This window comes from Zootoca vivipara, chromosome 4 (assembly GCF_965207765.1).
Source record: "Zootoca vivipara chromosome 4, rZooViv2.hap1.1, whole genome shotgun sequence".
NCBI classification, from domain to species: domain Eukaryota; kingdom Metazoa; phylum Chordata; class Lepidosauria; order Squamata; family Lacertidae; genus Zootoca; species Zootoca vivipara.
This window is the reverse complement of record NC_142587.1, coordinates 41,132,817-41,155,000: the sequence shown is the minus strand read 5'-3', so window position 1 is coordinate 41,155,000 and position 22,184 is coordinate 41,132,817. Positions and strand designations below refer to the sequence as shown.

Here is a 22,184-nt window from a genome sequence, read left to right as displayed (position 1 = left end):
AACAAAAATGCTTCTGGTTTTTTAACAAATGTCATTTTAAACATTTTTCCCCAGTTCATTATATATCATCTCCCAAATTTTTTAACTTCTCTCCATTCCCACCACATATGATAAAAAGTACCTTCTTTTCTTTACATTTCCAAAATGCATTTGATCCGGTTTCATACATTTTTACTGGTGTAATATACCATCTATACATCATTTTCATGTAATCTTCCTTCAAGAGAATACAGTCTGTAAATTTCAGATCAACTTTCCACAATTTTTCCCAGTCCTCAAATTGTATGTTGTGTCCTATGTCTTGTGCTCATTTAATCATAACCAATTTGACCTCATCTTTAGTTTCCCATTCTAACAGAATACTATATGCTTTTTTCAATAGCTTCACATCTTCTTCTATAACCTCCTTTTGGAACCTAGAAATTGTATAACTAAATCCTTTTTTGTTATCCTCCTTATAAATCTCGTTTAATTGTCTATAATGCAGCCAACTCTAGACATGTTCTTTATTTTCACCATAGTCTTTTAATTTCCATTTTCCTTCTTGATCTCTCAGTAAGACTCTATATGTAGGCCACATTCCCTTTTTTGCCAAGCGGTTTGAGGTTTGGAAGACACCACTGTTGTCTGGTGCCCATTGGGACTGGTAAGCTCTCTGAGGGGCAAACTACAATGACCATAATTATTTGAAGGAAAGAATGTGTTTCAATGGTGTTTTCAAGGTAAATGTACACAGCTTCAAAATGGCTGCCATTTATGTCTGGAATGTGCGGCATACAGCTCTTGGGAATAACACTGCAATGGGGCAAAACCTCTATGGTGAACATCCCCCGTTTTCTGAGATAAAGTTCTGGGATGAACGTTTCCTGGGCCAATTTTTGGTGTTCCAGTGTTGGAATTATAGTGTTGGAAGTGATCCCAAGGGTGATCTAGTCCAACCCCCCCCCCCAAATGCAGGAATCCTGTACAGTCATCAATGGCTGGGCTCAAATCAGCAATTTTCTGGTTAACAGCAAGACCCGCTGGGGTTTGAAGGACCCTTGGAGGCATCCTTCCTCCAGTGCTGTTCTGATTTGGTTTTAAGAACTGGGTTTTATTGACTATATTGTATTGCATTTTATATGTAAACTTGCTTGATAAGTCCCACTGGAGTGAAAAGTGGTATACTGTATATACAAAGTGGGAAATAAATAAGTAAAAGGAGCTCAATGCTGTAACCAATGTGGTACCCTCTGGATCTTGCTGGACTTCCAACTCCCAGAACCTCTTGACCATGCTGGCTGGGATGGGGCTCATGGGAGTTGGAGTTCAATGGGAGGTCACCATATTGACTTCTCTTAAGGCAGGCATAGGCAACCTTGGCTCTCCAGATTTTTTGGAACTACAACTCCCATGATCCCTAACCTCTGGCCCTGTTAGCTAGGGATCATGGGACATGGGAGTTGTAGTTCCAAAACATCTGGAGATCTAAGGTTGCCTATGCCTGTCTTAAGGACTGGACTCCCGACTCCAGCTTTTATGCATCCGTTGAACGGGTGAGAAAAAACCTAATTTTGAACCTAGCCCATTATGGAGTAGATCCCGGCACTCTAAACACACTGACTTGGTAGCAAGTATCCACTGAGTGGCTTTGCGCTGCAAACTCGCCACTTGTGCCATGATTAATCCCTCCCCGCACGGCCCTGAACTCGCAAGCACACCGGAGAATCAAGCCTAGCAGTATTGGGGGGGGGGGCGCGAAGTCAACGAGAGCGGCTCCTCCGAATGTCATGGACGAACCCGACGCTTAAGCGCGGAGATAGGCCTTGGGAGCAACTACTGCGGGGAAGAGGGGCGCGTCTGCCGGAGAAACCAGCAAACCCTCCGAAGAGCTTGCCGGTCCGGGCGGCGGGGCCGAGTTCCTGTTCCAGGCGTGGCTGCTGCGTGCCTTGGGAGAGTGAGTCAGAGGGCTGCCAAGGCGGTTTCCCAAGTGCCGGAGGAAGGCGGGTTGCAGCCTGTGCAAGGAACAGAATGTTGTCCCCTAGGTAAGGCAATTCCTGGCGGCGTCTGCATCCAGCCGGCTCGGCACAGGCGCGGGGCGGGGAAGAGGGCTCCGGACAGGCAGGCGCGCGGCACTTCCAGGCGGGTTAATAGAAAGCCAGGCAGAGCCTACAGTTTAGGGAGAGCGGAGGCCCGCCCCTTCTTTCCCTTTCTCTGAATCCCCGCTTCGGCCTGCGCCTTGTCGGAGAAATGCTGGCAAGACGAGAAGACCTGGCCGGAGGAGCCAGGCATTGCTGTCGGACCTCCGCCTTGTTTGGGGCCTCCTTTTCCTGGGAGACAAGCGCTAGACACGGCATACGGTCTCTGGGCTCCAGAGGACTAGCCTCGTTCCGTGACAGCAGGAAGCAGCAAGACATGTTACGGCAGTGCATGGTGCAGTTTGAGTCACGCTGACTAGGAAGTAAAGTCCTCCGGTTTCCCTGGAACTTACACTTGCGTAAATGTGACTAGGGTCGCGGACGTTAAAGACAACCTAGGCACCCGCAGACTCAACCCTCCATATGTTTTGGGACTACAATTCCCATCATCCCTGACCACTGGTCCTGTTAGCTAGGGATGATGGGAGTTGTAGTCCGAAAACATCTGGAGGGCCGAGTTTGGGGATGGGTTGGGCACCAGTGAGTCACTCTGGACTGGGTCGTTGAGTGGAAGTTCTGCCACCCATTTTTGTATATTTTTATGCAGCGTTTTGCGAAGTATGAAAGTTAAAAGTTATACTACACTCAACTGTGTATTCATAAAGTACCCCACGGCACACAGGACGGGGGGGGGGGTGCTTGGGCCAATAGCCTTGGCCAGTTTGTCCTTTTGCCTTCCCACCACTGACAGGCCAGCCTGCAAGGTAACATCTCAGCATGCTTCAGTGCTCCTTGCTTGTGCCTGGCAGGAGCACCCTGTTGAGAGAGGAGGGGCCACTGCCATTCAACTTCCCTGCTGTCCCATGAAAAACCCCTTTAGGCTAACTAAAGCTAGATGGTACTAGGATGTGGGAAAGGTACCCCTATCTACAAAGGAAACAACAGATGTACCAAAGCCTATATTATCCAGGTTGGGGTAGATCATGAAAGGGAAAGACAGTTGGTCACCCCAGCAGGGTCAGTGGCATGACACATAGCAGGGACAGCAGGCGCAGTATCTCTTCTGGTTTCAAATGCAAGTTAGGAAAACCTTCACCTGTTGCATAACAGCCATGGAACATGCAATTGTACAGGAACCCACTTGGAGCAAGTAGATTAAAAACCCCACTGAGAAACAGCCAGGCACATCCTGGTTAGGGCTGCCTTTCTCCTGATCTGCATACAAAGCAATGAGCAACAGTTAGCAGCCAGAGCACAGAGTTCCTCAACCTGGATGCACCATAGGTGTTGTAAAAAAGAAGGGGAGGGGAGTCTCGCCAGCTCAACCAGTGTTGGTGCTTCAGCCTCCTCCCTCATGGGGTGGGGAGAAACTAGAGTGACTAAAAGTATACTTCTCCCTTCCTTGTTGCAGTGGCCCTCTTACTGTGGTGATACCTTATTCTTCCTGGATCCAGACTTTGATTCTGCAAGGCAAAAATGTTCGTGCCTGTTTGGCCAGCAGTGGCAATGCTGTCAGTGGCTCACAACTTTCCTGTATTTTAGCTGTTCAGCCAGCATACCTGTTCTGATAGTGATGCTTGCATACTTCCAGCCAGGTGGGACTTCTACCATATCCTCTGGCTCTCATTTCATGGATCTCAAGAATAGGATTGCACCTTTAATGCTGCCTATGATATCATACTGTTGACAGTATTCATTCTCCTTTTGATGCAGATGGTTTTCATTAAGCAAGGCCCGTCCTGCCCTGGCCAGGATGCTGACGTCCTCCACCAGTGGCTCCCAGACTTCCCAGACTATGGAGGAAGGTAATGTAATGCAGGCAGGTGTGAGAATACAATCAGAAAGGTTGATCTGTTTGTTTAGTGGCATCTATAGCAGTAATGGGACGTGGGTGGCGCTGTGAGTTAAACCACTGAGCCTAGGAAGAAGGTCGGCGGTCCCCGTGACAGGGTGAGCTCCTGTTGCTCGGTCCCAGCTCCTGCCAACCTAGCAGTTCGAAAGCACGTCAAAGTGCAAGTAGATAAATAGGTACCGCTACAGCGGGAAGGTAAACGGCATTTCTGTGTGCTGCTCTGGTTTGCCAGAAGCGGCTTTGTCATGCTGGCCACATGACCTGGAAGCTGTACGCCGGCTCCCTCAGCCAATAATGCGAGATGAGCGCCACAACCCCAGAGTCGGTCACAACTGGACCTAATGGTCAGGGGTCCCTTTACCTTTATAGCAGTAATAGCTGTAACTGTGCTTCTATTTATGTGGGAACTATTTTCAAAACAAATATGTTCTTAGCGTAACTTTTTCCAACAGTAAACAGAAAGTAAAAGCAACAAACACAGTGAGTTGTCATTAGAAGCACATCACTCCACAGCACCAAATTGCTTAGTGGAAGAAAACTGGACCCTCCAGAATGATACTCAGTGATTGAGGCCTCTCTGCATCAACATCCACATTTACATGTGACAACTATATTTTTATGAAATCGCCTTGCTCTATGCCTGCAATGGGTGAGGGGTGTCTCAATAGTGTTGGGTGCCTCAGCAGGGCTTGACTTAGGGCAGTGTGGGGTTGTGTGCCAAATTTTGTCCCAGCTCAAGGTGCCATATTTCCAAAGTCTAACACAGTCTAGCAAACAAGCCCTGTTCTCTTAACCTTCCCACAATTTACAGTGGCTGGCTAGTTCCATGCAGGCAGTGACCTGCATAATCAACACCAGTTCCTTGTAACACTTTATTATGCGATCCATAATAGATAAAAGTGCAAACACGTGTTTTGAATTAAGTAGTTGTTTAACCACGTCTGTTGTTATTCTGTATACTGCAGCCTAGAATGTCTGCATTTGCAGGCAGACCCACCACAGATGAAATAAAGTTTCTCTCTTACCATACCCCATTCTAGCACATGGGAGACATTCTGTTCAGTTTTATCTATGATACACAGTTTTGTTCCCTTTTTTAATTTAGATTTTAGGAATCTTATTGAAAGTCATTGTGCTTTTATTATGCTTTGTGGGACATAACTATAATAATAGTTATGAGAAAAGTGGAATAGAGGATGAAGATAAACACGGCTATTCAGTACCCTGCAATGCTATGCATTTGGAAAACAAACAGAGGGACATCTTAACTTTAGCACAGAAATAAATGATCAGTACAACAGAATTAAATCATATGTTAGCATACTTGTGCATACACTTCTACATTTTGTGACTGAGTCCAAAATGACCAGGAAAACAATGCAATTTTTGCCTTGTGTTTTACGACACTGATAATCTAAATGGCTTTTTCTACTTTACAGGACATTCACCCATTCATGTGAATAATGGTGTGTTGTGGTAACCTGTATGCATTTTAATATGGCTATATATCTGCTTCTATCTTGCTTCTACCTTTCTTTATTGGATGGTTAATGAAATATACACATTAATATTTTCTGGCACCAGTTGCAAGTTAGCGTTGTTGGTGGCACTAAATGGGTTCACACTGCTAAACAAATAAAGCATGTTTTTTTTCATCAAAATATCATCTCTGTACGCCTGCATCTTATGCTGTTATTTATGTTTACAATAAATCAGAAGACAAGTACCCAGGGACTTGTATAGATTTATGTTGAATCTAGAACCCTGTATTCAGATAACTGGTGAGCATGCTGTGCCTCTTAAATCCCTGGCTCATGATCTCCAGTTTTCCAAAGCTTTCTTAAGTCCATGTCTTTCCAATGGTTCAAAGTGTCATTTACAGACCAACATAAGAAAAAGAGAAGTTGGTAAGTGTGACAGTTTGTAATACTTTGAAATAAGTATGGGTCCAATCATATGCATGCAACCTCCTATTCCTAGTCCCTTTGTGAGGATTTGCCTCAGTTCTACTTTTTTGTTTTGTTTTCCTTACTCAGCTTCATACCGTTGCTACCCACTTTCCCCTAATGTTCAAACTTCAGACCAATGACTTCTTTCCCCCATTTCCTTTAACCAGTTTACCAGATGGGCCTATAGGGACATTGCTAGTCAACACCCAACCAATTATATGTGCTTCACTTAATAAGAGTTTGACAGAACAAAGGGCAGTAGCTCAGTGATAGCATATCTGCTTTGCATGCAAAATGTTCTGGATTCAATCCCTGGCATCTCTAGGTAGGACTGGGAAGGACTCTTGCCTGAAATCCTGGAAAGCCACTGCCACTCAAATGTTGACAGTACTAAGCAGTACTAACCAGCGATGTGACTCTGTAAGGCACCTCCCTGTGCACTGTCTTAAGATACTTCATTTGTAGTAATTTGGAATGCTGCTTTTCCCATATTTGCATGTGAGGGTAATACAGCTTGTAACTCTTCTTTCAGGCAGTCTTTCCCCCACATTTGGACAGACGTAAGCAGAACGGATGTGTGGGGAGGGAAGCAATTTCACTCCTCTACAGTGGTGTAATATCCATGATTAAGGATGAATTATCCCCATCTCTCAAGGAGCAAATAGCTTTCTGAAGGACAACCAGCTGGCCCTTTGGGTCAATGAGTTGTGGTCAGCAGCAGCATATCAGCTCACAGAAAGATACCGTGTTTCTCCGAAAATAAGACACCGTCTTATATTTATTTTTCCTTGAAAAAACACACTCTGGCTTATTTTCAGGGGATGTATTTATTATTATTATTAAGTATGGTACAGTTTAACCTACAAGGTTAAACTGCCTATCACTATGGCTCATTTTTGGGGTATGGCTTATATTCCTTGAATGCTTAAAAATCCTGCTATGGCTTATTTTATGGCTACATTTTATTTTCGGAGAAACAGGGTAAGGAGAGCAAACAACACAGCTTGTATAGTTGAGCAACACCACTTTGCGATATGAAAATTGGGTTGTTTTGATACTGTCAGGCTAATTACTGCAAATGAGCAACACCAGGGCAATTAATTGTGTTATTGGGGATGTCAAGAAAAAAAGAAGTCATATTCCTTGATAGCTGGAAATATCTCCCTTTTTTGGATTTAGGCAGTGGAGCAGCAAAGAAATGCTGTTGTTTGAATGTGGGAACAATGAAGAATCATAGAGATGCTGGGAGGTTTTTGAGCTTGAGTTTAGCTGTGAGAAGCAGCATGGAAGTAACTACAGGGGCCCACTCTATACAGTAGCTCTGTGGAAACCGGAGGATTAGTGATTGTGTTTCCCATTTTAAGGGTCAGCTTGTTTCCACTAAGCTCTGCTTGAATAGGATCATCAGTTTCCAATTCTCTCTTGTGCAAAGGAAACAAAAACCTGTTGTGCTGCTTCTGGAATCTCCTACCACTTGAGAAAGGAAAAGTGTTTAACAAGAAACGTTACGTTCTTTTATAGCTCAAAAGAAATACAAGCATGTCTATAATGGTGGGTGTTTTTTTTTTTTTTTGAAGACTGGGTGTACTCGGGGAGGGAACATCTGATCCCTACAGTCCAGACATAGAAGGAACATCTGGTTGACATGGCTTCCCTGCTTGTCCTACCAGGTTGATGGCAGAATACTCTATATGGGCTGATTCCTAATAAGGGGTGATACTGATCCATAGGAAATATGCCTGCAGCTCCCAAGGACATTCCTTCAGGAGTATTGGCCACTGCTGTACAGATGTACCCTAAACACAGCCTATGGATGGAAGTCAGTGTTGGCCTTACCATGAGATGAAGTGAAGCTACTGTCTCAGATCATGGATTGGAAAACTGAGGGCCACTTTTTAAATTACAAAATGTGTACATGAAGCACACCAATCTGACCATTCATAGGATGAAAATAGGTCTAGAGCAGACTCCCATCATCCCTGCCAGCATGGCCAGTGGTCAGGAACGATGGGAGTTGCAGTGCAACAAACACCTAAGCATCCCTGTTCTAGAATATATATGATATTAGCAAGTAGAATCTGGATTCTGTCTTGAGTGGCTAGAAAAATAAGGCTGGACCACAAATTTTGAAATTTGCCCTGATAGGTTATGTGGACTGCATGTGCATATGATAGGTTATGTGGACTGCATAGTTGGCCTGGAAGAAGAGTCCTCTGACTCCTGTACTTTAAGAAAAGTCCACTGGACCTCCAGTAATTTCAAGTACATATTTGATGTTTCTTCTGGCATGGTTGTACATTATTAAATACAAAATGATTAATATTCTAGTGATATGCAGTGTCATAAAACCTTGCCCAAGGATGTTGCTGGCTCTGTGGCTTGAGCTCAGCTAACTTAATTAGAGCAAAATGATTGGGTTTGCTTAAGTCATCCAGTTTACATGTAACCATTTTAATTGACTTGACGGGTGCAGGTCTTTTGGATTGTTAGATTTACTTGCTCTGATGACTAGATGTATTAGCCTTGAGCCAGCTGAGGTAGCACACAACTGCTAATGGCCCTGCATGGGGATCCATATCGCAGCCTGCCTCAAAAGTGTCATCCATCCAGTTTGTTCAATGGCAAAGAGCATTCTGATATGTAGCGGCATCTTTTTGCCTATGCACATGGAAGCTTGGTTCCGTCCTTGGGTTTCCCTTATAGTATCAGAGCACATGAATACAGAAATTTATGAATGTAGACTGAGTAACTTAAACATTCTTTTTAGAATTTGCAGGCTGTCTTGCTGGGTCAAATTTGACTTTCACAAAAAAAGTCACAAGGATCAGTTGGGTATTTTTGGTTGTAAAAAGGTAAAAGCTGTCATAGTCTCCTTGGTTATAATGGTGTATCCCAGGCATCCCCAAACTGCGGCCCTCCAGATGTTTTGGCCTACAACTCCCATGATCCCTAGCTAACAGGACCAGTTGGTCAGGGATGATGAGAATTGTAGTCCAAAACATCTGGAGGGCCGAAGTTTGGGGATGCCTGGTGTATCCCCTGGATAGCAGGAATGAACTTTGTCAACTGTTGCTTTTCATCTTCTCTTTTGCATGACTTTGCTTACTCTTCTGCTTCTTGGGAGGGTAGTAGTACCCTTTTGGTCAGTTAATACATCAAATATTTCTCACTTTGTTGTGTTGCAGTGCGAAATAGATTGAGGGAGATAGTGGGAGCATCTACCAATTGGAGGTATGACACATGCAAAACTTTCTTTGATTTTTTTGATAGTTGCATTTCAAAACAAAGCAGACCTGACTGGAATGTCCTCTTTCAGAGATTTAACCAGCTGTCTTGAAACTCTGAGGGTCTTTGCCCCTACAGGAATGATGATGATGATGATGATGATACTTCTCATAAATGTTAATAGTTTATATGCATTATCTTAGTAATCCTTTTTTTAAAAATCCTTCAGAGAAAGTAAATTATTAGTATCCCTAAATTACAAAAATGATTTGAATCTGATAGTGATTGCCTTAGGCTGTAACCATGTTCAAGGTGGACCCAAGATTTGAACTGGTGATTTTCTAGCTCAAAGATCTTGATCTTAATCATTATGCTATGTAACTCTAGTAAACTTGTATTATATTTTACAACCTGTGTCCACCCGGATTCATCTGATTTGTTTTCCTCCAGAGACCACGTGCAAGCAATGAATGAAAGAAAAGCTTTACATACCCTCCTTGCAAAAAAACAAGCTGACCTGCCCCCTAGGAAAATGAGAGACAGCTATATAGAAGTTATCCTGCCTTTGGGAAGTCAACCTGAAATAAGAGAAAAATATCTGAACGTGCACAACTCGGTCAGGTAAGATCAGCTGCCTTTTAAATAGAATGAATATCTTCCTACTTAGTGCCTTACCATTTGCACTGTTATCTTATGTACCATTTTGACCTATAAACCCCTCCCCCCTTCAAACCTGGCTCTCCTAATTATTATATGTGAATTTTGAAAAAGATCAAACTATTGAGATGTTTAACGATAAATTTTTAAACTTTAGATTGTACTTTTTTTTCTTTTCTTTTTTTTGAAACACCGCCATAGAACTATGTTGGATTCTCCCCAGTATCTTGCAAAGTAATCTCACCATGTACCATTTTAACCTTGGTAGGTTTGGCCGAATTCTTGAAGATCTTGATAGCTTAGGAGGTATGTAACAGCCATGCAGTTTCATTTATCTGGTAGTCAGATTAATTTGGGTAATTAGAATTCTGGGGTCAGATATTACACAGAACTGGGATGCGAGAGAAAGGCGTGTGAGTGACTCGGGCTTCCTCTTTTATGCAGTTCCTGTGTAAATGCTCAAATAGTGAATAGTGACAAATGTGACCTATATGAGTTCTGCTCATGAATGCCCTCAACCTGCAGGAGCTAGATGGGAAATCTTCCCTTGCCATGGCAAGGGTGGTGAATAGAGCTAATGGTTCCTTGAGTTTTTGAGATCTGGAAGTCCCAGATCCTTAGAGAAGGCAGCCAGACTGTGATGCAAAGCACGCCTATCCGGAAACAAGGGCTGCCAAAATCTCTGAAACATTTTCCCAAGCCAGGATTTGTGTTATGGTGGTACAGTGCATCTACTGGAGCCCTTCACATGACTGATTGAATGAACCCATTTTAATTATATTTGTGAATGAGACATTTTCATGCATGTTCCTTGTTTGTTTGAGCTCTTAAGGTGTTATTCTTGGAATGACACAAATACCACATTGTAAATTTTTTACTGCAATCCCTTTCATAAAAAAACCTATAAATTCAGAGAATAAATAATGCAGTCTCTTTTATCCTTTCTCTACAGTTCTGATTTGTTATACACACACAAAGCACGAAGCTGGTCAGATGTCTCCTTTGTCAATTGTTACAGCGCTGGTGGATAAAATTGGTACGATGTTGTTTGATCTATTAAAAAACTCAATGCCTGAACTAGGAGTGTTCGCCGTGTTGGGTAAAAAGAGCTAGGCTTCATTTTGACATAAATGTTGGGGGAAAGGGCAGGAGATAACTGCTCCACCTCTTTTGGATAAGACTTTCTTCAGGCTGACAGATGTTACAGTAAATGTGCATTTGGTTCCAGAACAACACCTGTGTTTCCATGCCCCTCCTTTCATTTTAACAACTTGTTATGTCCATTATGTCATGAATTCCGCCCCCTCTGTTTCTCCCCCACACTAAATCAGTGATGTGGAGCAGGGCAGTGCTGAAATATCAGGTCATACATTTCCCCAGTTAGATACTGCCCCAAGAGGAAAGGCAGCAAAATGTGTTGCAGCCATTTTCTGTGGCAAATGCGCACTTCCTGTTACATCTTGCTTGACATGAAGAAGGTACCTGGCAAACCTCTCTAGGGAGCATTCCACAGCTGGAGTCTGAGAAGGCTCCTCTCCTAGTATATGGTTACCAGATTTTCTTCAACGAATCCAGGGGACCCCCCCCTTTTTGAAGCTGAGTAGCAATGGGGAATCAGTAGTGGGGATGGTGAGACAAAAGGCTTATTGTATAAAGGTGCAAAGCCCTTCTTTCGCACCCTGTGAAACATAAATGCGCAGAGTTTTTAAAAAACTGGGCAACGGCTGCCTGCTCACAACTCCCGAGCCTCCGCTGATCAGTCAAAACAAAGGGGGAAGGGGAAGGAGATCTGTACTGCCGGATGTCCCCCGTTCCCCTTTGGCAGTGGCGGTGGCAGCAGCAGTCAGCAGCCCGGAGCCAGCCTGGTAGCGCAGTTGGCTCTGGCTGGCTTCAGGAGCTGTTCGCCACTCGCTGCCGTGGCGCTCGCCATTTTTCCTCGCTGGAAGTCCCCATATGATGTGTTGCGCACAAGACACATCATATGGGGACTTCCAGCGAGGAAAAATGGCGGGCACCACGGCAACGAGCAGCTCCTGAAGCCAGCCAGAGCAAACTGGGTTACCAGGCTAGCTCCGGGCTGCTGAGGCTGCCGCTGCCATGTTTCCCGGGGACAGATTTGTAAATCTGGGGACTGTCCCCGGGAACTGGGCAGGGACGTCTGGTAACCCTACCCTAGTAGCCACCCAGCTCACTTCTCTTGCTGGTGGCACCCAGAGTAGGCCTTCAAAAAGGATCTTAAGGGGAGGGGGGCAAGGGCAGTCTTTTGGGTATCCTGGTCCCAAGCCATTAAGGGCTTTAAAGGTTAAAATGGGCACTTTTTCTGACTTGTAATAGATAACCAGAGGTAAGTTAGCTTCCTTGAGGTAGAGAAATTAAGTTTTTGTTTTCAGTTACTTATCTTTAGTGTCTATGCTCTGACTCCTGTTTGTTTGCTTTTAGGGTTATGGAAGCAGGATATTCGTCCAGACTGTGATATCAAGTTCGTTGGGAATGTTTCATGGGTAGGAAGGACATCAATGGAAGTAAAGATGCACATGCTTCAGGTTATAATTTTTCCATATAAAAAGTAATACACATTATGAGTGCCTGAGAGTTCTAAAACAAGGGCCTGGTTCACATATGCCATTAAACCACAGTTAAAAACAAACTCTGGTTTGCACCTGCTGCTGAAAAGTTCTCTCTGCTCTGCTTTTGCACTTGTCAATCACCAGGAAATCTGACATGTTGTGATGTCCCAACCCGGGCTTTTGGTTTGTTTCTCTCCAGACAAATCCTAGCTGGCAATTAAGGTTTGTTCTTGGCTTATTGCTTGTGTGTGTTTTGGGAGAAAGAAACCATGAGCCTGGGTTTGGGCGGAACAACAAGCCAAACACTGTTTTCTGATGGTGCAGCTGGAGAGAGAGAGAGAGTAACACAGTACCCCAGTTTCCAATAAACCATACCTTGTATTTAGCTATAGTTTAATGTGGTGTTTAAGCCAAGCCACTAGGAAGGCAGAACATCAAGATCTTCATTGCATTATCAGCAGGAACAAGACTAGTTTGCTTAAGATGATCTCCCTTCCATTGTTTTCTTTTAGTTTCACGATGGTGCCTATTGCCCTGTATTAGATGCAACTTTTGTCATGGTGGCCCGTGATCCAGAAAACAAAAGGTAAGGCTTTCAGTAGACCATTGGGAATAATTGTACAGTGACAAATGGTAGAGTCTTTTGCTGAAGGGAGGACAAAGGAGGAGAGAGCTGCTTGCCCAGTGGGGGCAGAGCTGCGACACTAGCTTCCTGACACCACTGCTGCTTACTGAAAAGGGGAAAGAGATCAGGGTTATGCCGGTGAACTGGTGGAAGTGCTGCATAGCCTCCTCCTCTCCCTCTTGGTAAGTGACAGTGATGCCTCTCCCGAGAAGCTAACACTATAGCTCTGTCCCACCTGGTGAGCTGCCTCTGGTGATAGTCAAACGCTGCTGCATTCAAACACTCAGGTGGGCATATACATGCCACATTTAAAGTATATTGTTTTGACTGTTTTTGCGCTTTGTGTATTCACAGGCCAGCATTTGTGAATCCACTGATTCTTGAAAGTCCAGAAGAGGAAAAAATCTTTAAGGAAGGAGAAGGTATGTAATGCATTCCTTGGGGTTGTGAAGAATTTCTGGTTATGGTCCATTCTCCCATTTCATAAAGGGCATTTAAAGATGGATTTTCAGGGTTCTCCCTCCAGCTCTGCACTTATAAGTATTGAATACGTGGAAGATCAACATGATTAACAGATAACAGGAGAAGGAATTTAATTATCCCCATTGGCTTGTAACAAGCCTGTCCACTCCATTTCACTTCCTTAAATATCCTTTTAGAGCCATGGAAGCCAGTGGCCATCATTATGCTATGCTGGCCACTTCCGCAGGTGAATTATGCATTGGCTGAAGAAATATTTTCTTTTGCCTGCCCCAAACCTACCACTGATCAATTTCCTTTGCTGACCCAATGTGTCATTATTAGTTTTGAAACGAGGGGGTTGGATACAGCTCTTGGAAACTTATTTCCACCAAGTTATTTTCTGCTCATTTTCATTTACTTGGTTAGCAAACAAGACCAGAAGAGTTGATTCCAGTAGGGCTTCCTTGCTAAAAATGGCTCCCACTGCAGAGGAAAGAAACATTGTACATGACATATTTCTTAATACACTGGACTCAAGGTAGGTGGCGGGGCAATGAAGGCTTTTACAAACTTTACTTCTGTTTGGGTCTGAATTTTCTTAAAGGTGGCAACTTGTTGTTCTATCATTTCTCAGCATGTACCTATTTCAGGCATTGAAAAAAGGGCTGCTCAGATGTTGTTTCCCATAGCTGCCAAGTCCGGATCGTAAAGATCCGGGATCGGCAGCGCGCGCACGACCGGAAGTTGCGTGACGCAACTTCCGGTGGCGCTTCGCCCTTCTATGGGCACCAGAAAATGGCGGCGCCAGCGCCGGAAGTCGCTTCCGCGCATGACCGGAAACACATAAAAGCGACTTCCGGCGCCGGCGCCGCCATTTTCTGATGCCCTTAGAAGGGCGAAGCGCCACCGGAAGTCGCGTCACGCAACTTCCGGTCATGCGCGGAAGCGACTGCCGGCGCCATTTTCTGGTGCCCATAGAAGGGCAAAGCGGCACCAGAAAAATGGCCGCCAGGAAGAATCGAATTTAAGGGACAATGCCGGGATTCTCTGCCAAACGGGAGACCGCCGGGAAACGGTGAGAAAAAAGGGGTTTTCCCGGCGGATACGGGATACTTGGCAGCTATGGTTGTTTCCCCTTCTTTTGCCTTCCTTGTGCGGAAGTGAATGCCCAGGCCGGGAGATCTTGCATTTATTTATTTGCAGTTGGGAACCCAGAGAGGTATACCATATATTTACGGCCCTACTAAAAAACAAAATCTAAAAAACCTTAGGTTCTCCTCTAACCCTGGATACCGAAACTGCTAGAGGAGGCAGTGTCATTATCAACAGTCAGGAGACATTGGTGAAGGTTATTTTTATTACCCTTGTGTTTCTCTGGGTGGGCAGCATATGCAAGAATGTCCAAAATTATTCTCCCTAGCCCCTCTCAAATAAGTTAGAACAGTGGTTCTCAAAGGGTCTGGCAGGAGAGGATTGCAAGTATGGCAGGAAGATTCAAGGACAGTCAGTATTATATTTTGGGAATGATTCGTGTTCTTATGTAGCTGCATTGTTTTATACTTTCTGGATGCCCCATGATCATATTATAAAGCAGCCGTCTTCTGTGTTATAAATTAAGCACTGCTAGGAGTTGTTTTCTTTTTGTTTTCCAATGTATTTCATATCAATAAAAAATTTGGTGTGCCACAAGCAAATTTTTATTCTGAAAGTGTGGCCCAGAGAAAAAAACTGAGTTAGACTGAGAAGTTAACCCTGTGAAGTACATTAGGCTGAGAGGTATGGCTGACCTGAGGCTTCCAGTGAGTTTCATGGCTACGTGGGGATTTGAACCTGGTTCTCCCTGAATCCTAGGCTGGCATTCTAACTCTTGCACCACATTGGCTCTAAGAGGTATCCTCCTGGCTCCCCATCAAGGTGACAAAAGCTGACCTGAGGTAACTCACACAGAAGCTATTCAAGGGGAAATGACACACTGATCCCACCCCCACCCCCCCCCCAAAAAAACCCTGGGATTGATGGGAAGCCATAAAATTATCTGAACCTTTAAAAAGGGAGTGCTTTATTTGAAAGTCCTGGAAAGCTCAAATCAGCTTTGCCTTTTTGCTAGAGGTGCAACTGGATTTCTTTATTGCGAAAAACTGACCACAAAATGGGTCTTAAAAAAACACAGGAGTGGATACATAGGCTATGTTGCAATGAGTGGATGGCGATTCCCCCCAGAAACAAAGGTCAGTGTACTTTATGGCTGAGTGGATATTTGAATCCAGGCCTCTTCATTCCAAGTGCAGCACATTTAACTACATCTATTACACACATCCTGGTTGGGGCATTCACTATGTGTGTCACAGTGCAATCACGATACGATACGATAATCTTTATTGACATTGTCCCATGCAGAACAACGAAATTGAACATCTACATCAAACTTACACAACCATCAGCATAATTACCTCCTAAAAAACCCACACTAATACCCCTCCTGATTTACCCCCTAAAACTCTGATGCCCCATGACTGAATACAGACCCTCCCTCACAGACTGCCTTTCGCTGCATTCAAAACCAAAATCGCTCTTGTATAGAAGCTATTTCTCAGGCGGCTAGTCCTGGTCTTTATGACCCTGTACCTTCTTCCATCATTTCCGGGGTGCTCACTGTCCTGCAAAATATCTGCAGCTTTCTTATAGCACCTGGAGGCATAGATTTGATCCAAAGTGGGAAGAGTGCACCCAATTATCCTCTCCGCAGTCTTTACGACCCTGGACAGCGCTGTTCTTTTCCCAACCGTGCAACTCCCAAACTACACACACAAACCATAGGTTAATACACTTTCTACAGTACAATGGTAAAATGCCCTCAGCAGGTCCTTTGAGAGATTGTTTTTCCGGAGGAGTCTCAGAAAGTATAGCCTCTGCTTTGCTCTCTTCATCATATCTTTGCTATTTGCTCCCCATGTGAGGTCATCTCTCAACTCCATTCCCAGAAATCGAAACACCGAGACCTGTTCCGCACACTTCCCCTCGATATTAAGTGGTTGAATATTCAATTTGCATTTCCTGAAATCCGCAATTATCTCTTTTGTTTTCTTTAGATTAAGGAATAGATTGTTTCCCCTGCACCACTCCACCACGATGTATGTGAACCTAAGGCCTGTTTGTTGTCTCACTATGTGGGAGACATGGGGGGAGTGACATTCAGACAACCCCAGGTGGAGGTTAAGCAGGGGTTTTGCTTTGTAACATTGGGCTGAGACAGCATCTAAACTCTCCTTCTCTTTCACAGGACGGTGAGTTTTCGGAGTCGGCTGCTGCCACCCACCGCAGTGTGGATGGAAGATGCAAAACTGAAGGGTCTGGAAATCTGCCACCCTCAGGTATTTGCAGAGCTATAGCACGAATGTGTTAGGGGTGGGTTTTGGTCTGCTCTTGATAAATAGATGTTTGACTCCTTTTCCAAGCTGTGATATTGGATGGTGCTTCGGTTATATGATAGAAATTGCGATATATATTTTTTTTCATTCTGAAGGTATCTATCCATGTAAGAAAGTAGTCTTGATAGATTTTCGTAGTCCCACAATTGGTTGTGAGTTCCCTTCAAAGGTCAGCTTAATTTTTAATTGTAGCATTACAAGAAGGCTTCCTATCTGTATTATTCTGAAGCTCTTTCCCACTGTGGAGGAGGTCCCCCTAAGCATATCATGTGAACATTATTGGTTCATGGCTGCTGGCAGTCTGTTTGCCAGAGATGCTGAGCAGCTTTGCAGTAAATGTTAGCATATCCGTTGACATATTTAGGAAATCCATTTTTCATCCCTGCCCTCCTCCAGGCACTCCACCTCTGTGTCATTGTGTATTATTGCCATGAAAGAGCATGCAACAACCTACTGACTAGGTTCAGATCTTGGCCGATGTGTTTTTAGCAAAAGGGACCAGCTGCTCAGTATATATTGCAGTCTTGTGCCTGTTCCTCTTCCTGTACCCACCAATTGGTTACAATCACAAAGTAAAGCTTGATCAAAATTGCTGAGGAATATGTAAAATACCTCTTGCATGTTGACATGTGTTTTGAGTGTTGTTGTTGAGTCGTTTAGTCATGTCCGACTCTTCGTGACCCCATGGACTATGCCAGGCACTCCTGTCTTCCACTGCCTCCCGCAGTTTGGTCAAACTCATGTTCGTAGCTTCGAGAACACTATCCAACCATCTTGTCCTCTGTCGTCCCCTTCTCCTAGTGCCCTCAATCTTTCCCAACATCAGGGTCTTTTCCAAGGATTCTTCTCTTCTCATGAGGTGGCCAAAGTATTGGAGCCTCAGCTTCACGATCTGTCCTTCCAGTGAGCACTCAGGGCTGGTTTCCTTAAGAATGGATAGGTTTGATCTTCTTGCAGTCCATGGGACTCTCAAGAGTCTCCTCCAGCACCATAATTCAAAAGCATCAATTCTTCGGCGATCAGCCTTCTTTATGGTCCACCTCTCACTTCCATACATCACTACTGGGAAAACCATAGCTTTAACTACACGGACCTTTGTAGGCAAGGTGATGTCTCTGCTTTTTAAGATGCTGTCTAGGTTTGTCATTGCTTTTCTCCCAAGAAGCAGGCGTCTTTTAATTTCGTGACTGCTGTCACCATCTGCAGTGATCAAGGAGCCCAGGAAAGTAAAATCTCTCACTGCCTCCATTTCTTCCCCTTCTATTTGCCAGGAGGTGATGGGACCAGTGGCCATGATCTTGGTTTTTTTTATGTTGAGCTTCAGACCACATTTTGCGCTCTCCTCTTTCACCCTTATTAAAATGTTCTTTAATTCCTCCTCACTTTCTGCCATCAAGGTTGTGTCATCTGCATATCTGAGGTTGTTGATATTTCTTCCGGCAATCTTAATTCCGGCTTGGGATTCATTCATTGGGTTTTGAGTGTATTGATAGCTATATTGATGATATAATTCCATTGCTCTCTTCTCTTCCTCACTCGTTTTAATAATTGATTTGCATTTCTCACTTGATCCAAAATGCTTTTATCACCAAAGCTGCATATGTACTATACATTTAAAGTACAAAGAATCATGGGAGCTGCATTTTACCCCTCACCTCACAGAGTTAAAATTATCAGTCCTCAGCATCCTTTGGGGGTGAGGAATGTCGTTTGCATTTGCTTTAAATGTATTCTGTGTTTGCAGTCCAAATCTCCCTGTTGTCACTGGACAAAAATTCAGCAGCACAATTGGACTGGCACAAAAAGTTGGTAGTTCTCACTATCCTTCATTGCAGTTGGTTGGACTAAATGACTCTTGGAAGTCCCTTCCACCTCTACAAATCATATGATTCAGTGATTCACAGTATATTGTATTTTATCCACAAATTACGCATTTTGTGCTTTTTGTTATGTTGCCAATAGCACAAACTGCTAATTACTTGTTTTATGGCTACCTTGATGGAGAACCAGAAATAAATACACGTTTTAAGGCAACATTTTCTGTAAGGGTGCATCATTCACCACTGAATATTTTTGACTGTAGGAACGCAACATTTTCAATAGAATCTTTGGGGGATTTCTCATGAGGAAGGCATATGAACTTGGATGGGCTTGTGCCTACAGCTATGGGTAAGTCGCAGGATGGTAATATTTGCAGGACTTAAAGCCCGGCGAGTCTTTGAGGAGGGTGGTGGTAGGGGAAGAAGGCAGGGGTTCACTTGGTTCTCCCTCCAGACTTCCTCCTCCCGGGCTATGAGTGGGAAGAGCGCCTTTCTCCTCTTGCACCCTCAAATCAGTGCAGTGTTTAAATGTTACTTACAACACAATGATCCCCACTTTTCCCTTTTAAAAATGTCTTATTTTCCTCTGCTCCAGAAACTCCCGGCCTTATGTGGTAGCTGTAGATGATATCATGTTTCAAAAACCAGTTGAAATTGGATCTTTGTTATTACTTTCTGCCCAGGTAATGGATTTATTTTACTGAAACAATTTTAATAGCTCATACTGGTATAAATCATTTGGCTGTCCCTGAAAGTGAGAAATAACAAGTCAGAGAAACACTGGCTTTCCTTTTCAAATATTAAAATGTTGTGTCTTCCTTCTTCAGTTCTGAATATGGAGGCCCATAGCAGCTCTTTCTTTGTTTTAAAGGTATGCTATACTGAAAATAATAATGCCCAGGTTCGAGTACACAGTGAGGTGTATGATCCAGCTACCAGAGTGCACCATACAACCAATGTCTTCCATTTCACATTTATGTTAGAAAATGAGCTACCAAGTATTGTTCCCAGAACATATGGCGGTGAGTACCTATTTTGGAAGCTTCACAGTGCATGATATTGCATTATGCAGTGTGAAAGTAATGGTATTATAGGTACTGGCAGACAAAGGTTGGGGCAGGGGGAGCGGCCTGCCCTGGGTGCCATGGTGGGGTGCCATTGCGGCCACCTGCCTCCTGGGACGCTTGCTGCGCACCCTGGGACGCTCACCATGTGCCCCCCTCTGCAATGTGTGCCATGACCTCTGTGATGAGTACCAGCCACGCCCCCCCACCTGTTCGCCGCTCCAGGTGCCGGAACATGTTGCTCTGCCACTGATTATAGGATAATGGGCCCAGGATGTATTACTTCCTGTTCTTGTTGTCCTCCATCCCCACCCCCGTACCCCTTTTCCTCTCCATCACCTCTCCTTCTGAGTTCATTTAGGTAGCCCAGAGAATTGTATAGCACCGTATTGGCCCGAATATAAGCCGCTCCCTTAAAATTCCACAGGCACTCACACCCGTTCCATTTTACCGTATGTCTGTTTCAGCAGCAATATCGTAGAAGCCAATTTTTGTCAGGTCGCGAATTTAAGCTGCACTTTAACTTTTCACGGTTGGAATTTGGGGGAAAAAGTGAGGCTAATATTCAGGCCAATACGGTAATTTGTGCAGTCTGTTTTCTGTACTAACATAGTTCAAACTCTGTGTGAATTTAGGTCGGTCCACAGTTCCTATCCATTTTTTATTTTAAAGTATTAATCAGTTCACTCCTTCAGTCTGTGCTGTGTTACCTAACCTAAATGAAAGGATGAAAGTGTTCTCAATGAAGACAGTAAAACTTTTATTCCAACTTTGGAAACAGGCAGGCTAAAAAGCGAGAACCCACAATGTGCAAGGAAAGTGTGAAAAATTGACTCGAATCTTAGGAAGTTTGAGAAGTATCTGTATAGATGACTTGGTTGCTTTTTCTTGTCTTTCAGAATCCATGCTGTATTTGGATGGGAAGCGGCACTTTGATTCCGCCATGAAAGAAAACATAGCACCCTAGCAGAGTGCCACCTTTGGAAGGAGATCGCCTTGGAAACTTTAAGCATATTGCTTTTCCACAGGAGGTGGAAAAGCATTTCTGCCATTAAAAACAGTATGATGATCATGAATGCAGAAATACTCTAAAACACTTTTCTATCCATTTATTGTTTATTTATACATAGTTTTTAGATTGCTTTTTGTATTTCATATTGGTGTTTCATATATTTTATGTATTTTTAATGCAAAAAGACAAACTACCGGTGTGTATATATATATATATATATATATATATATATATATATATATATGGCCACCACAGTGGTAATTTGCAAAGTGAAAGGTAGAGCGTGAAGGAAATGCAGTGTGGAATTCTGCTGCTGAACAACTTTTGCATTCTTCGTTACTCAGAGGTGGTGATCAGTATACCATTTAAATTTATATGCTTATACTTAAATGTTTTCTACCACTGACTTCAGTCTGATAAAAGCAGCCAAAGCTCCTGCACATTAATTGAAAAGGGTTAAGCAGTTACATGGTGTGTCAAGGGCACACCAGGTCCATGAAGACCATTACCCTGCCTATCACAGTGGAACTTCTCTTGATTTCAGCCTTTGATAAACTCCTACCAGATATGGAAATGTTTTAATGAATAATGTATTATATCCTATAATAAAAAAAATCATACGCTTGATTGACATAATCTTGTTCTTAGAAGCTACAAAAATATATTCCAGATTGCTTCATATCACGTCTGGTAATCTACACTCACATTGAAAATGATTTGGCAAAGATGGTGTTCCAAATTGTGTTTTTAAACTGTGCATCACTGAAGCCCAAGATTCCTTTTGGAGCTTTACCATTTTGTTTTTTCTTCTTTTCATAGAAGTTTCTCTATGCCAGTTGCATTTTGAAGTTTTGGGCTATTCAAAACTGAGAATGCAACTCACCCTTGTGGATGTGTGAAGCATAACCATGCTTCTACTATGGATATATTGAGATACCCATCACATTACTGGATGTCCTGCATCTGAGAATAAAGATACTTGACACTGTATTTTAGTGTTTAAATTATGCATTTGGTTTGTAAAAATATGAATGTTTGGATTGTGCAGTTTTTGTAACTCATTTAACTTAAAAATACACCCCCAAAGTTTAAGTAAATGTGATAGCTTTTTCCAGTGCTTTTTTTCCTGGGGGACGCAGGGGTATGCACACTCCTAAACATTTTGTGAATCTTTAAGTTTGGCCTCATTGAGGGCAGTATTTCAATATGAATAGAAAAATGAGAGTACCCCTAAACATTTTTTAAATAAAAAAGCACTGGCTTTTTCACATTTGCTCTGTACTGTCTCTTTCAAAAACATTGTGTGCATAGCTTGCAATTCAATAATTGAAGTTAAGGCTTAATTTGAATTTGGAAATGAGTTCCATCTAGTCCGGCACCCTTTGCAAGAATACATGCAGATGGCA

At 43.4% G+C, this 22,184-nt stretch overlaps 1 protein-coding gene across 5 annotated transcripts in view; it reads left to right on the top strand.

The window, feature by feature from the left end:
- Nucleotides 1-21,768, top strand: part of ACOT9 (acyl-CoA thioesterase 9) — a 25,862-nt gene extending 4,094 nt beyond the window's left edge. The window contains exons 1-16 of one of the 5 annotated variants that reach the window (XM_035115176.3): nucleotides 1,699-2,024; nucleotides 3,831-3,922; nucleotides 5,409-5,435; nucleotides 9,104-9,149; nucleotides 9,594-9,764; nucleotides 10,069-10,106; nucleotides 10,753-10,836; nucleotides 12,240-12,343; nucleotides 12,880-12,953; nucleotides 13,347-13,414; nucleotides 13,881-13,992; nucleotides 16,735-16,825; nucleotides 18,966-19,051; nucleotides 19,298-19,385; nucleotides 19,574-19,724; nucleotides 20,666-21,405. In XM_035115176.3, the coding sequence (XP_034971067.2) occupies nucleotides 1,765-2,024; nucleotides 3,831-3,922; nucleotides 5,409-5,435; nucleotides 9,104-9,149; nucleotides 9,594-9,764; nucleotides 10,069-10,106; nucleotides 10,753-10,836; nucleotides 12,240-12,343; nucleotides 12,880-12,953; nucleotides 13,347-13,414; nucleotides 13,881-13,992; nucleotides 16,735-16,825; nucleotides 18,966-19,051; nucleotides 19,298-19,385; nucleotides 19,574-19,724; nucleotides 20,666-20,733 (1,560 nt within the window). In that variant the 5' untranslated portion in view covers nucleotides 1,699-1,764 and the 3' untranslated portion in view covers nucleotides 20,734-21,405. Of the gene's footprint in view, nucleotides 1-1,695; nucleotides 2,025-2,239; nucleotides 2,441-3,528; nucleotides 3,713-3,830; nucleotides 3,923-5,408; nucleotides 5,436-9,103; nucleotides 9,150-9,593; nucleotides 9,765-10,068; nucleotides 10,107-10,752; nucleotides 10,837-12,239; nucleotides 12,344-12,879; nucleotides 12,954-13,346; nucleotides 13,415-13,880; nucleotides 13,993-16,734; nucleotides 16,826-18,965; nucleotides 19,052-19,297; nucleotides 19,386-19,573; nucleotides 19,725-20,665 lie in introns of those variants that run through there. The other 4 variants (XM_088668714.1, XM_035115181.3, XM_035115182.3 and 1 more) reach the window with 4 other exon arrangements.
- Nucleotides 21,769-22,184: the final 416 nt, after the last annotated feature.